At 36.0% G+C, this 14368-nt stretch overlaps 1 protein-coding gene across 1 annotated transcript; it reads left to right on the forward strand.

Annotated features, from left to right (window-relative positions):
- The first annotated feature begins 4100 nt into the window (after positions 1-4100).
- On the forward strand, positions 4101-5390 carry LOC107781622 (F-box/kelch-repeat protein At1g23390). Its single transcript, XM_016602358.2, has one exon. The coding sequence runs from the start codon at positions 4145-4147 to the stop codon at positions 5258-5260; it is 1116 nt and encodes a 371-aa protein (XP_016457844.2). The 5' UTR covers positions 4101-4144; the 3' UTR covers positions 5261-5390.
- The last annotated feature ends 8978 nt before the right edge of the window (positions 5391-14368 follow it).

The raw sequence follows: 14368 nt of genomic DNA on the forward strand, positions 1-14368 counted from the left end.
TTCCAAGTCGTTCCCCTTGATGGCGCACATGTAGGAGGTCACATGTTCATTTGGATCAGTTGTTCCATTGTACTTAGGAATTTCGGGCATGCAGAACTTCTTTGGGATCGGCTTCAGAGCTGCGCTCGGAGGAAAAGGTTTTTGAACAAACTTTTTGGAATCCAGGCCCTTCAATATCGGTGGTGCTCCTGGGATTTGGTCGACCCTGGAGTTGTAGGTTTCTACTTTTTTATCATTGGCTTCGATTTTCTTTTCTCCCAATTCCACCCGTTTTGTCAGTTCCTCAAGCATCTTTATGATCTCGGGGTTGGTCCCGGGTTCAGCTTCACTCGGCCTTTCTACGATTGGTTCATTTTTGCGAGTGCTTTTCCGGGATGGTTTGGGCTCAACTCTGCTGGGGGTGCGGTTCTGGTTCTGCAACTGGGCTATCGTTGTGTGCTCAGCCTGCAACATTTCTAAGATTACTCGCAAGTTGATCCCATCACCTTCGTCGTCGTGTGTATTTTGGGCTACCGATCGGACTCCCCCACGGATGTTGTTCTCAGGATCGGTAGGCAAGTTTGCATTGATGGCCACATGTGAGTTAGCATCGCTCGGGTCCGTGGCTAGAACTCTGTTGGGGTCGACAGGGGGCACCTCGTTACTGGGTACCACATTGTTGTTCTCGCCATGGAGGCCAAACTCAGCATCCACGTTCAAAGGGGCATATTGGGAGTTCGTCGTTCTAAATTTTAACCTGAAAGTAAAAGTTCAAATAACAAGTGTAAAATAGGGTGTGTTATGAAAATTTATATCAAATTGTCACTATTATCCTTAGCCCCACGGTGGGAGCCAAACTGTTTTATCCTCAAAAATGGATAACAATTAAATTTGTAAGTCGTTTTAAGGATACGCGGATTAATTCAATACAAACAATAAATTGCGTTAGATTAAACAGATAGAGGACGTAATAAATTGTCAAACCGCTTAAGGGGGAGGTTTTGGAATAAACAAGAGGCTTAATGAAATATCTTCCCTCGATCCCGGACTCACAATAACTGAGCTCTAATGAACAAAGTGAGAACTTTGAATAACAAAGAAAATAATAGTATATTGCCTTGATACGCATGTTACAATGTGGTTAATGAATGATATACATGTCACAATATCCTTAATGAATAATCAGACCCCTCTTTAAATAGTAGGGGAGTCCTACTCTAAATACAATTTCATAAAAGGTAAAATTCTTCTGTTTAACCAATCACCAGATTCCTGCCGATACGTGCCGAGATCCATGCCGTGATATCTGGCTGGTCACGGATATCACGGCCTATTGTTGGTCGTGCTCGATTGCCTGGTAGTGCTCTCCGATGCCTCTGGGATTCGAATCGAACCCGGGATCATGGCCCCGATACTCCTGAGTTCGAGCGCTTTGCCCGGATCTCTGCTCGAGGGGATCCTTGCCTCGATTCTGGTCCCTTGTCATCATGCCTCTTGTTCTGTTTACCTTATTGGAAATTGAGGCGTCCCATGGGGCCGATTTCACCCGTATACAAATAAACCATATGGGAAGTTAGTTTTATATAGACAAACCTAAGGGATATCTGAAACTAGTCCATTTCATATATATATTGAAGCTTTCAGAGATATATATATATATATATATATATATATATATATATATATATATATATATATATATATATATATATCTTATGTCATATTTAATAGACACAAAAATATTATATGTGATCCAAAAGACCACAAGTTTCAAAATCTTATAATCACAAAAATATTATGACATATTTAAACATTAAAATTCAAAAAAAAAATCTTAAAATCCTTATCAAGTCAAACTAAAGAGTAATAGCATACTCCTACATCTCTGAAAGCTTCAATTTAATGAGCATAACTATACATATGTAAAAAACTTTTTCTGTTGTCAATTTAAGATTCAGATTAATTAAGCCATCCACTTTTTCTGGCCTTGCTGGCCAATAGATAACTGATATATTCATCCTATACGGATGGAAAATATATATTTTTCAAAACTACATGGTTGGTGGCACACATTTCCCTCGGATCAAATATTAGCTAGTGTTTGGCCATAAATTTTTAAATTTGTTCTGAAAAATTTAATTTAGGTGAAGTTTGGTTTGAAGATGAAAATGTGTTTGGACATTAGTTTTCAAAACATATTTCCCAAATTTATTTTGAAAAAACATGAAACATGACTTATACCCAAAAGTTCTAAAAACTATCACAAATATCCAACAGTACCATTATCAATAACATTTATTATATTATCGCAAACCATAAAACCATAGTCCTACATATAAATAAATTTGATACAAAATTATCATTTTTATAATGAACTACATGATACACTATCATGTGATCGAGAAGACGAAGCGACATTGTTACAAAATAATAAATTGTGGACTCTTTTATAAAATACAAAAGTTTGGGATAATTTTTAAAAAATGTAATAGTGATATTTTGGCCCAAACTAGTTTTAGAATTTAGAATTTTGCCAAAATATAAGTAAAATTTATGGCCAAACATATATTTGCCAAATAAAAACCCGAATTTATTTTGACAAAATTTATGATCATTCTGATCCTTAGGTGTAGGAAGTTTCAGATAAAGGGGCCCCATTGGATATTACGAGAAGAGGCATCAGAAATATTACGAGTATGAGTATGACTTCGACCTCTTAAACAAAGACAAGTAATTACGTTTCTACGACTAGAAGTTGTATATTTCAAAATTTTCGCCATCTTGCTTTCAATTTCAGCAAGAGTAACAACATTTGATTTTTTATTTATGCACTCCACTCTGGTCTTAGAGCAATGGTAAAATTATCTTTATGACTTATTGGTCACGGTTTCGAGCCGCTGAATTAGCCATCAGTGGCAGACGCACATGGTGGCAAGCGGGTTCAGTTGAACCCGCTTCATCAAAAAATAATACTGTGTATATGTATAAATTAGGATTAAAGCTGCGTAAATTTTGTATAAATATTTTATTTGAACTCACTTAACAATTACTATTTTACGACTAAAGTTATGTACTTCTAAGATTGAACCCGCTTGCATAGAATCTTGGGTCCGCCACTATCTACATCACACCAATACTTCGTGCATCGAACTTCACTACATTCTTCATATAATCATTCAAAGTCAACAATCGAAATAAATGGATTGGATGATACAATAACAGATAATGTACTATGTTTACCATTGAGGAATCTTGTCAAATGGTAAAGGTTTATTTGCTTATAATAACCATAGATCTTAGATTCAAGTTTTGAAAATGTGGAAAAAGTGCTAAACTCCATATAGGACCTTCTATAGTTTAAATTTGGATTAATGGTGTCAGTAATTTTTGACACCATTAAAAAAAAAAAACTATACCGGTTTCATCTAAAGGAATAATTAGATAAAACAAATATCTAGAGCCCGTTTGGCCATGAAATTTTTTTTACTTTTTTTCGATAATTTTTTAGTTTTTTCGAAATCAATGTTTAGCCATAAAAGTTTCAATTTTTACTTGAAAATAAATTTTGGAATTTTACGAAAATTTGAAAAACTTTAAAAATTAATTTTCAAAATTTTCACTAAGACCACTCACAAAAAATTCAAAAACAACTCAAAATTATATTTATATCCAAACACAACTTTAATTTTTAAATATCATTTTCGAGTGTTTGTTTTTTACATTTTACAATTCTTATATATATCCAAACGGGCACCTAGTAGAATAGAAAATTTTACAGAGCGGCCAAAAGCACCCATCGCCCAAATCCCTAGCGCCTCCATTTACGAAGAATCCAGTGGTTTTTGACGAAATATACTTATACATTTTATATTGAATACTCATAGACAACTACTAAAAGAGATGTGTCATGCCACCAACTAGTAGAATTCAAAAAGGGGTTGAAAAAAAAAAAACTAAAATGACTCTTTTGAAGTTGACATAATTCATCGTTCTTGGTGAGTCAACATTATACAACCACTAGTGGGGCGTACTGAATCAATATTGCTATAATGAACCAAATATCCAAAATACCTCTCACCAACTATTATCCACTTCCCCTATATAAATACCAACCTCAAACCTTTTCATCTTTGAAATATTCAATTACTTCAAACTATCCAAAAAAATGGCCATTATTCTTGATGATGAAGCCCCCATTCATGGAGATGTCTTAGAGGTTATTCTTTCGCACGTGCCACTTGTCGACTTGGTTCCCGCTTCGTGCGTGTCAAAATCATGGAGCCGAGCCATCACCTCTTCTCTCCGATGCTTCAACAAGCCAAAGCCGTGGCTTATTATCCACACCCAATGCACTCGCTCGCCCTATCACATTTCTGTACACGCTTATGACCCCCGCTCGCACGTGTGGCTCGAGATATCTCAGCCGTCCATTAAGTACGTCTCCGCCCTCCGATCATCCCATTCCAATTTGCTCTACATGCTTTCACCTTCAAAGCTCTCTTTCTCATTCGACCCAATGAATGTCACGTGGCATCACGTGGATGCACCGCGCGTGTGGCGGACCGATCCTATAGTGGCTCACATAGCCGGCTCCATCGTTATAGCCGGTGGCACGAGCGATTTCGAGGACGATCCTTTAGCCGTGGAAGTCTACAACATGGAGACTCGCACGTGGGAAACGTGCGAATCCATGCCCCCCATACTCAAAGACTCCGCAGCTTCCACGTGGCTGTCGATCGCCACCACCGGCGATAAACTCATTGTCGCCGAGAAATTCACTGGCGTCACTCACTGCTTCGACCCGAAAACCAAGAATTGGGCCGGACCTTATGAGTTAAGGCCCGACCCACGAATTTTCCACTCGATCATCGGATTCTCCAATGATCGTCTGACCCTCATTGGAATGATTGGAGACGCTGAAAACGTCACCGGAGTTAAAATTTGGAAAGTGAACACGGAGAATTTTGAGTGTGAGAAAATGGGGGAAATGCCGCCGGCGTTAATTAAGAAGCTGAAAAGTGAAACTTTTGGAGTTTCTTCAGTTAGTGTGTGCTTAGCTGGAGATTATGCATACATGTACAAGTCGTCGGAGATGGCGGAGGAGATAGTGGGTTGGGAGTTCAAGAACGGCGGCGGATTACGGTGGTGGAGCATGAATAATGCGGCGACTGGCGATGGAAATAGATCGGAGAGAGTGGTGTTTACTTGTTCTGTTATTGGGTTGCCCGATTTGCAGCGAGCTATGTCATTGGAAAATCGAAAATTTGCTGTGAAGTTGTGAAAATGTGACGCATGGACAAAATTATTTTTTTATTTTGTATGTTGCGGTTGATTTTTAGTTCTTTCTTTTTTAATTTAAAAATTGTTGCTACCAACCATTGGTTAATTGATTAAAGAGCAGCATTTGACCATTTTGGCAAGTCACCAATAACGGGTCCACTTTTTGTTAGTTGGGATATGACTGGTTTGCTAAAAAAGTAATTAGATTATTGGTTATAAATTAAGTAGCATAGTATTAGTTGAATCCTTAATCGTTACTTCTTGCTTCATTCTTGTCTCCTAGTTTAGGTGCTTATGGTTTTGGTCCTTCATTTAAAGATATTATTATAAGAAATTAAAAAAAATAAAGTATCAAAAACCAGAGAAAAAAAGAAAGGGATTGGAGCTGCAGTTTAGATGCCTTCCTCTTCTTTATGCTCTCCCAAATTCTATCGAGTACGCTGAAACCAAAAAAGATTGTTAACCCAAAACAAAAAAGAGAGGAGAAGAGAAGTTCCAACAACGACACCTACTTTTTGGGGCTTTTGGATTAGCTTATTTTGCCGAATGGGCCAATCTACTCAACGACCTTCATATCTGGAAGTGGGCCTAATCAGCTTCAGATTTGTTTCCCGTACCATTGCGTGGGATCTTTATACAAAAAGCGGGTTGGATTTTATTTTTCTTAACCAGCACACATATATTATAGAAGAATTAACCCAAATAGCCGCTCACCCAACCGCTTAAATTAAAAATAATCGGTGGAGATATAATATATATGTATTCCCTTCGTCTCATATTAGCAGTCGTGGTTACTAAAAATTGTTGTCTCAAATTATTTGTCATTTTAGAAGTTCAACTGTTCAAGACAAAATTGATTGTTTTTTTTTCTTTTTTACCCTTAGGAGTAATTGTTCTTGAAGATGGAGATAACACATAAATAGAATAAATATTCAATGAAGAGATATTATATCTTAAGATATAAATAAGGGTAGAATAGTCCAATCCCTTTCCTCATTAATATTTCTTAAGGGACGTGCAAAAGAGAAATACGACACATAATATGAGACGGATGGATTACCATTTATGTATTATATGTGTATAGTTAGTATAATCAATATATAAACTATGTATATGACTAAAAAAAGTAAACAATAAATATAACCGGCTATTTATGTAAAGGTCCCATTATTATACGCTGACTATACCCGATTATATACATATTATTTATGAGTTCACGTATATTATATATTTGCTGACTTTTTTTAGTTTAATTAGTTTGGTGGAAAGCTATTTAAATTAATTTTTCTTTATGTTGTTTGTTTATTGGCCCAAAAAGGCCCCAAAGCTTAGTAAAAGGCAGGCATTGGAAGCTTTTTTTATATGCAATTTGAATTTGATCTCTTGGACACTAAATTGTATTCAAAACATATTTTTTTCAATAATTTGATTTGAACTCTTGACCTACTTGTCTTTTTTTGGTCGAAAGTCAAAAGTTTTATTCAACCAAGTATAACTATATACTCTTGACCTACTTGCCGTAAATAAATATAATTCACTAATTGAGTCAATTCATGTTTTCACTTGAGACTTCAGGGTGCATAGTTGACCATAAAGAATTACTTATGATCGAAGCGTTAAGACCATATTTTTACAATTCATTACTTTCTTGACGATCTTGAAAAAGTGCACAACACAGTTTTTCAACTTGTATTGACAATTTAGTAGGATATTGCAATAACAAGAAAGACTGTCCCAAAGTTTCAAGTCAACAAAAACTAGGCTCAACTTGGCAACTTGTATGAATGGGACTTGTGCAAACTTAAAAGGACTCAGCCAGATTCTCCTCTTGAGTTGCTTATTCTCAGAAAAACATTTTCTGTATTATGCTTTCTCAAATATTTTAATTTGGTTTGTCAAATTTTTTTATTTAGTTTTAAAATATTTAAATGTTATTTTTAAAAGAGAAATAGAATAATAGTGATTGAAGTTTGACCTAAAATTATATTATCTACTTCTTATATTCTTAATCCCTGGTAACAGCTTATCCTCATTATCACAATGAACAACAGATTAAAAAATAAATAGGTAAGTAAATAAATGAAAATTTTACATACTATAGCTAAATAGTGCACCCTATTTATTATAAACCAAAATATTTTTAAAATATTATTATTTCTAGCCACTTTTTATATTTTATAGCAAAGTATAAATATATACAATTGATCCCTCAACTCTCTCTCTCTCTCTCTCTCTCTCTCTCTCTCTCTCTCTCTCTTCTCCCTCATTTCTCTCTCCCTTTTCGAGTTTTTGGCCAATATTGTCCCTTATCTTTGAAGGTATGTTTATTTTGGTCCCTCAAATATAGCTCTGAACATATTTAGTCCCTTAAGTATGCTAAAGTGGAGCATCTTTAGTCTCACTGACACAATGTGTTCAAAAATTAACGGTGTTACCCAACTCTGATTCATGAAGCAAATCTTCCGCTCTGAAGCAAAACGTTTCCTCTCCTTTTATTGGATAACGCAAATTATCATTTTAATTCCTCATTTTTAGATAATGTCTTGTAAAATTTTGACCTTGAAAATATCCCCTTCTGTGCCAATTTTCAATGAGAAAATGACGTTGTATAGCCGCTGTAAACATAATACCCGAAAAATATATAAAATTTGTATATATATTTATTTATTTATTTATTGTATGTTAATATACAAAAATTATATACTTTTTCCGCTACCAGATGTAAATAGTTTTAGGCATGACCTAGTTATTCGTTTGCTTCAATAATATGCCTAGAAGTGATCCCGGTAACTCTATTTTTTTAAAATTTTAACTTTTCTTTTTCGAAAAATCAACCGAAATTTTTAAATGTATATATATACAAAAAAAAATATATAAATTTTTTGGCTATTATTTTTACAGCGGCTATACAGTGTCATTTTCTCATTGAAAACTCGCGCAAAAGGGGATATTTTCAAGGTCAAAATTTTAGAAAACATTATCTAAAAATGAGGAATTAAAGTGATAATTTGCGTTATCCAATAAAAGGAGAGAAAACGTTTTACTTTAGAGCAGAAGATTTGCTTCATGAATCAGAGTTGGGTAACACTGTTAGTTTTTGAATTTTATGTCAGTGAGACTAAAGGTGCTCTACTTTAGCATACTTAAGGGACTAAATATGCTCAGGGTTATATTTGAGGGGCCAAAATAGACCTACCATCGAAGATAACGGACAATATTGGTCAAAAACTCCTTCATTTTGCCTCTCTCTTCGGCAAGGCTGCCGTCTTTTTCGGCAAGTCATCATAATGGCCAAATCTATTCAGATTTCTCGCGACTCTGCTTCAGATTTCCAATAGCTCAATCTGTAGCCATGGCCAGATCTCCCAAAAAAATCAAATGAGCAAAGTTGTTGTTCTATATCCAATTGATTGATATAATATTCACTCACTAAACTCTTTTCTTTCTTTACCCCTGCCTTTAGCTACCCTCCCGATCTCCCAAAAATAAAATCCTTTATTCAATATTACCGGTTACTTTTTATATATTATTGTTATAATTTTAATTATATTCACAAAGAGCGATGCCACCTATTGGGTATGAAATGCCGGAATGGTTCTTCTACACTTTTTCTACTTCACTGGAATCCTATTTCGATAAGATATGATTCAATTATTTTTCGCTAATACCTTAATCTAAAGTGTATTATGAGTGCGATTTTTTTGTTGTTTGAATACAGTCGAATTAAATACGGTGAATTTAATATCATGTAAAGTAGTTAAGAATGAATATATGTGAATTGAATATAGTGTATACAACCGAATTGAATAGAGCTTTATATACACCTTATTTATTGATTTTTTGTTGTTTGAATACAACTGAATTCAATATAGTGAAATTGAATATAATGTAAAATATATAATAACGAATATATTTGAATTAAATACAGTGTATACAATCGAATTGATACACGCTTATTTATTGTACTTTCCGTTATTAAACAGCTGTAATCCCTATTTTTTAGACGGATTACCTTGTTGTATTTATAAATACACTCGCGAATACATAGAATACAGAATTAAACAGCCGTAATCCCTATATTTTAGGCGGATTACGTCACTGTATTTATAAATACAGTCGCGCGAATACATGGAATACAACACAGTAGTAACGAATTTGTAGCTACGGCCAGTAAATATAGATATTATAGCTATAACACGTTAAAATAGCTACTTAACTATAGTAATTTATGAAAATTCCTCTAAATAAATTCCAGTATCAACGTCAAAATACCTATCATGTGATGCGCGCAAGTTTCAACTAGAAGCTGAAGGCGATAGCTGTCGGCCCAACTAAAGCCCAAGAAGAAAAGAATCCTTTGAGACACACAATCTATTGCCCATTGGACCAAGTGATGATATAGCTCATTTAAATCTTGTGTTATGAAACTCATAGTTTTACGATCCAGATTTAGGGGCCATAATCGACACCTGACGAGAGCGAGCCCAAAGTTCAAAATTTATTTGTAGCTTTTGAAAATTGAAGTTAACAATACGTTCAAAATTTTCACATTAAAATTCATAATTTTCTCGAGCACAAATGCTTGCTTAATTCGAGCTAAATCCAAATCCTAAAAGGGATGCAAACTAATTTATCCGTTGGTTGGCCCTAGAAAACATAATTTGTTTTGCGCATTATTTAATTTGACATAAGGTGTTGCGAATCAATTTGTATCTGATGATGAAAATAGTTTTTATCTAAAGTTAAATTTATAAAAAGAGATGTAGTAAGTTCCTATTTTGGAGGCTCATTTTGATCGATAAGCCTATATTGTTCGCCAAATTTCACAATTTGGAGCTGTCCACTTTAATCTTACATGTGCTATGGAATCTTTTTATTTCCTACTTTTGGCGGTTTCCAAAAGGTAAATATCACAAGTCGCATCAATGATTTGGTATGGTGTTTTCCAATAACCATGTGACAAACGTTGAAAACATAACAAAATTCTTCTTTAACACCAGTAAAAAAAAATTGTCCTTGAAATTAGGTGAAACTTTGGTTGGGACCTAAACCAGGCCCCATATTCTATTGTACTTGTCTAGTTGATGTGTGTAGCATTTTATTTGAGGTTGGTGTATGCATAAGTATTTCCAAAAAGAGATTCGGATGATTTTCCTCAACAAGGCATCAAAATCATATAAATCCTTTGCTTATTATTGTTTTTTATTATTTTCTAAATGGTCATGAATTTATAAACTAACACTATACCAAGTGTATCACCAAAAAAAATTAAAATAAAAATCAACATCGCTGTTTTGCATGTTAATGCCTTAGCTTGTAATAGAAGTTTCAACCTTTTTCCTTCCTTTAATCTCGTTTTGAATGGGAGAGACTTGGCTCATGAAAAGTGAAAGGAAAAAAACATGGTGAAAACTGAGATTGCATATATAATTAAGATACATATTTGTAACATTATCATTATCATGTACTAAATTCTCCAAATTCTGTTTAATCTCTCACATCCACGAACAATAATTACTTTAAATTTCATTAATCTAGCATGAAAAAAAGAATTATAAACTTAGTGGAACTTCAAATATATTTTTCAACAGTACATAAATTCAAGTTTAATAGTGATATTTACATTAATGATAAACATATGACAATACAGTAAATTATATACTACGATATTTAAGAAGCTGTTTTTGAGCATCTCATTCTCGAAAGCCAAGAAAAATCTCGTGGCGTGGAGTGAAAGGAATATTGGGAATTGAAATTGGAATTCCACTTTGCCTATAGAAAAAGTAAACTTGATAAGATTGGGAAAAATAATTAATTAATTAAAATATTAAACAAAAGGTTTAAACAATGCTCAGCAAGTGTAGACTAGAGAATATTCGGTCTTCCCAAAGCGACAAAAATACCCTTGAGCTTTAGGTTCCCCAATTTTAAAAATAAATTAATGCATTATAAACTGCAACTAACAGTTTTATTGAAAATTGAGAAATTCTGAAATATCGCATTATACCTATATACGGTCGAAATCGGCATGTCAGATTTTATAAGCACGAGGAGCTACCTCGAGAGTAAGCTCGTAATAGATCAGGCTCGAGTTCAATGGCAGAGTATGGAGCATGAAGATCGAAGTGCTCTCTAAAGATCGAGACCGAACATGATCGACTTAGAGTAAAACATAATAACGGAATGGCGAAATATTAGCAACCGACCGAATATCTCGGCGGAAATCCCGTAATAGATCGAATCAAGCAGTTATTGACACCAATCATGGGATTTGTTTCCGTTATTAGAATTGTACCTTATTTAGGATTCATCTACTAAATAAAGAGGGACCCCATTCATTTATACGGTGGATTGGATTATAAGAATATACACAAATGTTGCTCTCTATTTCACTTACTATCCATTACTGTTCATCATTGTTTATTTTTTGTTCTTTACTGTTCTTGTTACCCAACCTCGAGACCATCTCGAATCGAGGGTCGAAAGCACTACTAGAACACTGGTTTGATTTATTTTATTATTTAGATTATCTATTCAATTCCTTGTTTATCAATTGGTATTGGATTAAATCGCGTGTCCTTAAAATCACTAAATAAGTTTAATTGTTACTCGAATTTTAGGGTAAACAGTTTGGCGCCCACCGTGGGGCTAAGGATAATAGTAATTTTTCAGTACTGATTCTGGTGAAACACACTATTTTACGCTTGTTCTTGTCAAGTATCTTTGCTTTCAGGTTAAAACATGTCAAACTCACAAAATGCATCCCCACACGGTGACAATGACTTCGGATTCCATGGTGAAAACGAAAATGTGATTGCTCCAAGAATTGAGGTGCCACAGGCTAATCACGGGGGAGCACCGGTTGCCAACCCCATCGATGTCAGTTCGCACGTTGCTCTAAATGCGGACCTAGGCGCAGATCTCGATGGGAGTGTACGCAGAGAAGGCCGATCTAGTGGCCAAGGAACACATGGCAGAGGAGACGAGGGAGTCAGTCTCCAAGTAATATTCGAGATGCTTCAAGCTCAGCAAGCCGCTATTGCTCAGTTACAAAATCAACATAAAGCTCCAAATAGGGTCGAGTCGGAAATTACTCATCGTATCGAGCTAGTACCGGAGAGGCCGAATGGTAATGAATCGGGGACTGATCCTGCGATAATTAAAATGCTGGAGGAGCTCACCAAAAGAATTGAATTAGGAGAGAAGAGAATCGAAACCAACGATAAAAAAATGGAGACATACAACTCTCGAGTTGATAAGATACCGGAGGCACCACCAATCTTAAAAGTGATGGATTCAAAGAAGTTTGTACAAAAACCCTTTCCTCCAAATGCGGCTCCGAAGCCTATTCCAAAGAAATTTCGTATGCCAGACATACCCAAATATAATGGTACGACCGATCCCAACGAGCATGTTACTTCATATACATGCGCCATCAAGGGTAACGATTTAGATGATGATGAAATCGAATCTGTGTTGTTGAAAAAATTCGGAGAGACCCTTTCGAAAGGAGCAATGATTTGGTATCACAACCTGCCACCAAATTCCATCGACTCATTTGCCATGTTAGCAGATTCTTTAGTAAAGGCACATGCCGGGGCCATAAAGGTCGCAACGAGGAAATCGGACCTTTTCAAGGTAAGACAATGGGATAATGAAATGCTGAGGGAGTTCGTGTCCCAATTTCAAATAGAACGCATAGAGTTGACACCAGTCACAGATGATTGGGCCATTCAAGCTTTCACCCAAGGGTTGAACGAGTGGAGTTCGGTAGCATAACGTCAGTTGAAACAAAATTTGATCGAATATCTAGTTGTAACTTGGGCATATGTGCACAATCAATACCAAACAAAGATCAGGGTCGAGGACGATCAATTGGGGGCTCCTTCCAGTTCAGCACATCCAAACAGGTCGGTAGTTAAAAATTAGAGGGACATCGACAGGGAGCCAAGGTCGAACAGAGACCGATATCAACCATATACCGCAGATCGAAAGAACAATAAGGATAATGGTTTAGGATGCAATTCCGCCCGGAACGATCAGAGAAGTGATCGAGGACAGAATTCTCGGGGACTTATGAGCAAGAGTGGTTTTGACAAGTACGTCGATCCCACAGAAGCACCTCGGTTATCGGAATATAACTTTAGCATTGATGCATGAGGCATTGTATCGGCAATCGAAAGGATCAAAGATACTAGGTGACCCAGACCCATAGAAACTGATCCTTCTCAAAGAAACCCAAATTTGATATGCAAGTATCATGGCACGCATGGTCACAAAACCAAGGATTGCAGGCAATTAAGGGAGGAGGTAGCCCGTCTATTCAATGAGGGCCCATTTCGAGAGTTCCTCAGCGATCGAGCCAAGAATCATTTCAGAGAAAGAGATGCCAACAGGAAAAATGAATAGGAGGAACCCCAATATGTCATTCATATGATAGTCGGTGGGGTCGACATTCCACAGGGACCTATATTCAAACGCACTAAGGTATCAATCACTAGGGAAAAACGAACCGACATTATGTGCCCGAAAGCACTTTATCATTCAATGACGAAGAAGTAGAAGGCGTTTCTCAGCCCCACAATGACACTCTGGTAATTTCTATCTTATTAAATAAAGTTCAAGTTAAGAGTGTTTTAGTGGATCCAGGTAGCTCGGCGAATATCATCCGATCGAGGGTCGTGGAGCAGCTCGGCCTGCAAAATCAAATCGTGCCCGTAGCTCGGGTCCTAAACAGCTTCAATATGGCCAGTGAAACAACTAAAGGGGAGACTATTCTACCGGTGAACTTGACTAGAACCATTCAAGATACTAAGTTCCACGTGATCAAGGGCGACATGAGATACAATGCCCTACTCGGAAGGCCTTAGATCTACAATATGAGAGCAGTCCCTTTGACTCTCCACCAAATGATAAAATATTCGACATCAGGTGGTGTAAAAATAGTATACGGGGAGCAACATGCTGCAAAGGAAATGTTTGCGGTCGATAAGGTAACACCGATATCCACACTATCAGCCTCGCAAAAGGTCGAACATCAATAATAAACAGGAAGTCAAATAGAAATCACATCCACCAGCCTCGACCGAATCGGGGAAACGGGAAATAG

Source organism: Nicotiana tabacum, chromosome 24, assembly GCF_000715075.1.
Source record: "Nicotiana tabacum cultivar K326 chromosome 24, ASM71507v2, whole genome shotgun sequence".
NCBI lineage: Eukaryota > Viridiplantae > Streptophyta > Magnoliopsida > Solanales > Solanaceae > Nicotiana > Nicotiana tabacum.

Bases quoted from the DNA above. Each gene is read 5' to 3' on its own strand.
- LOC107781622 (XM_016602358.2), top strand. From the start codon at position 4,145: ATGGCCATTATTCTTGATGATGAAGCCCCCATTCATGGAGATGTCTTA.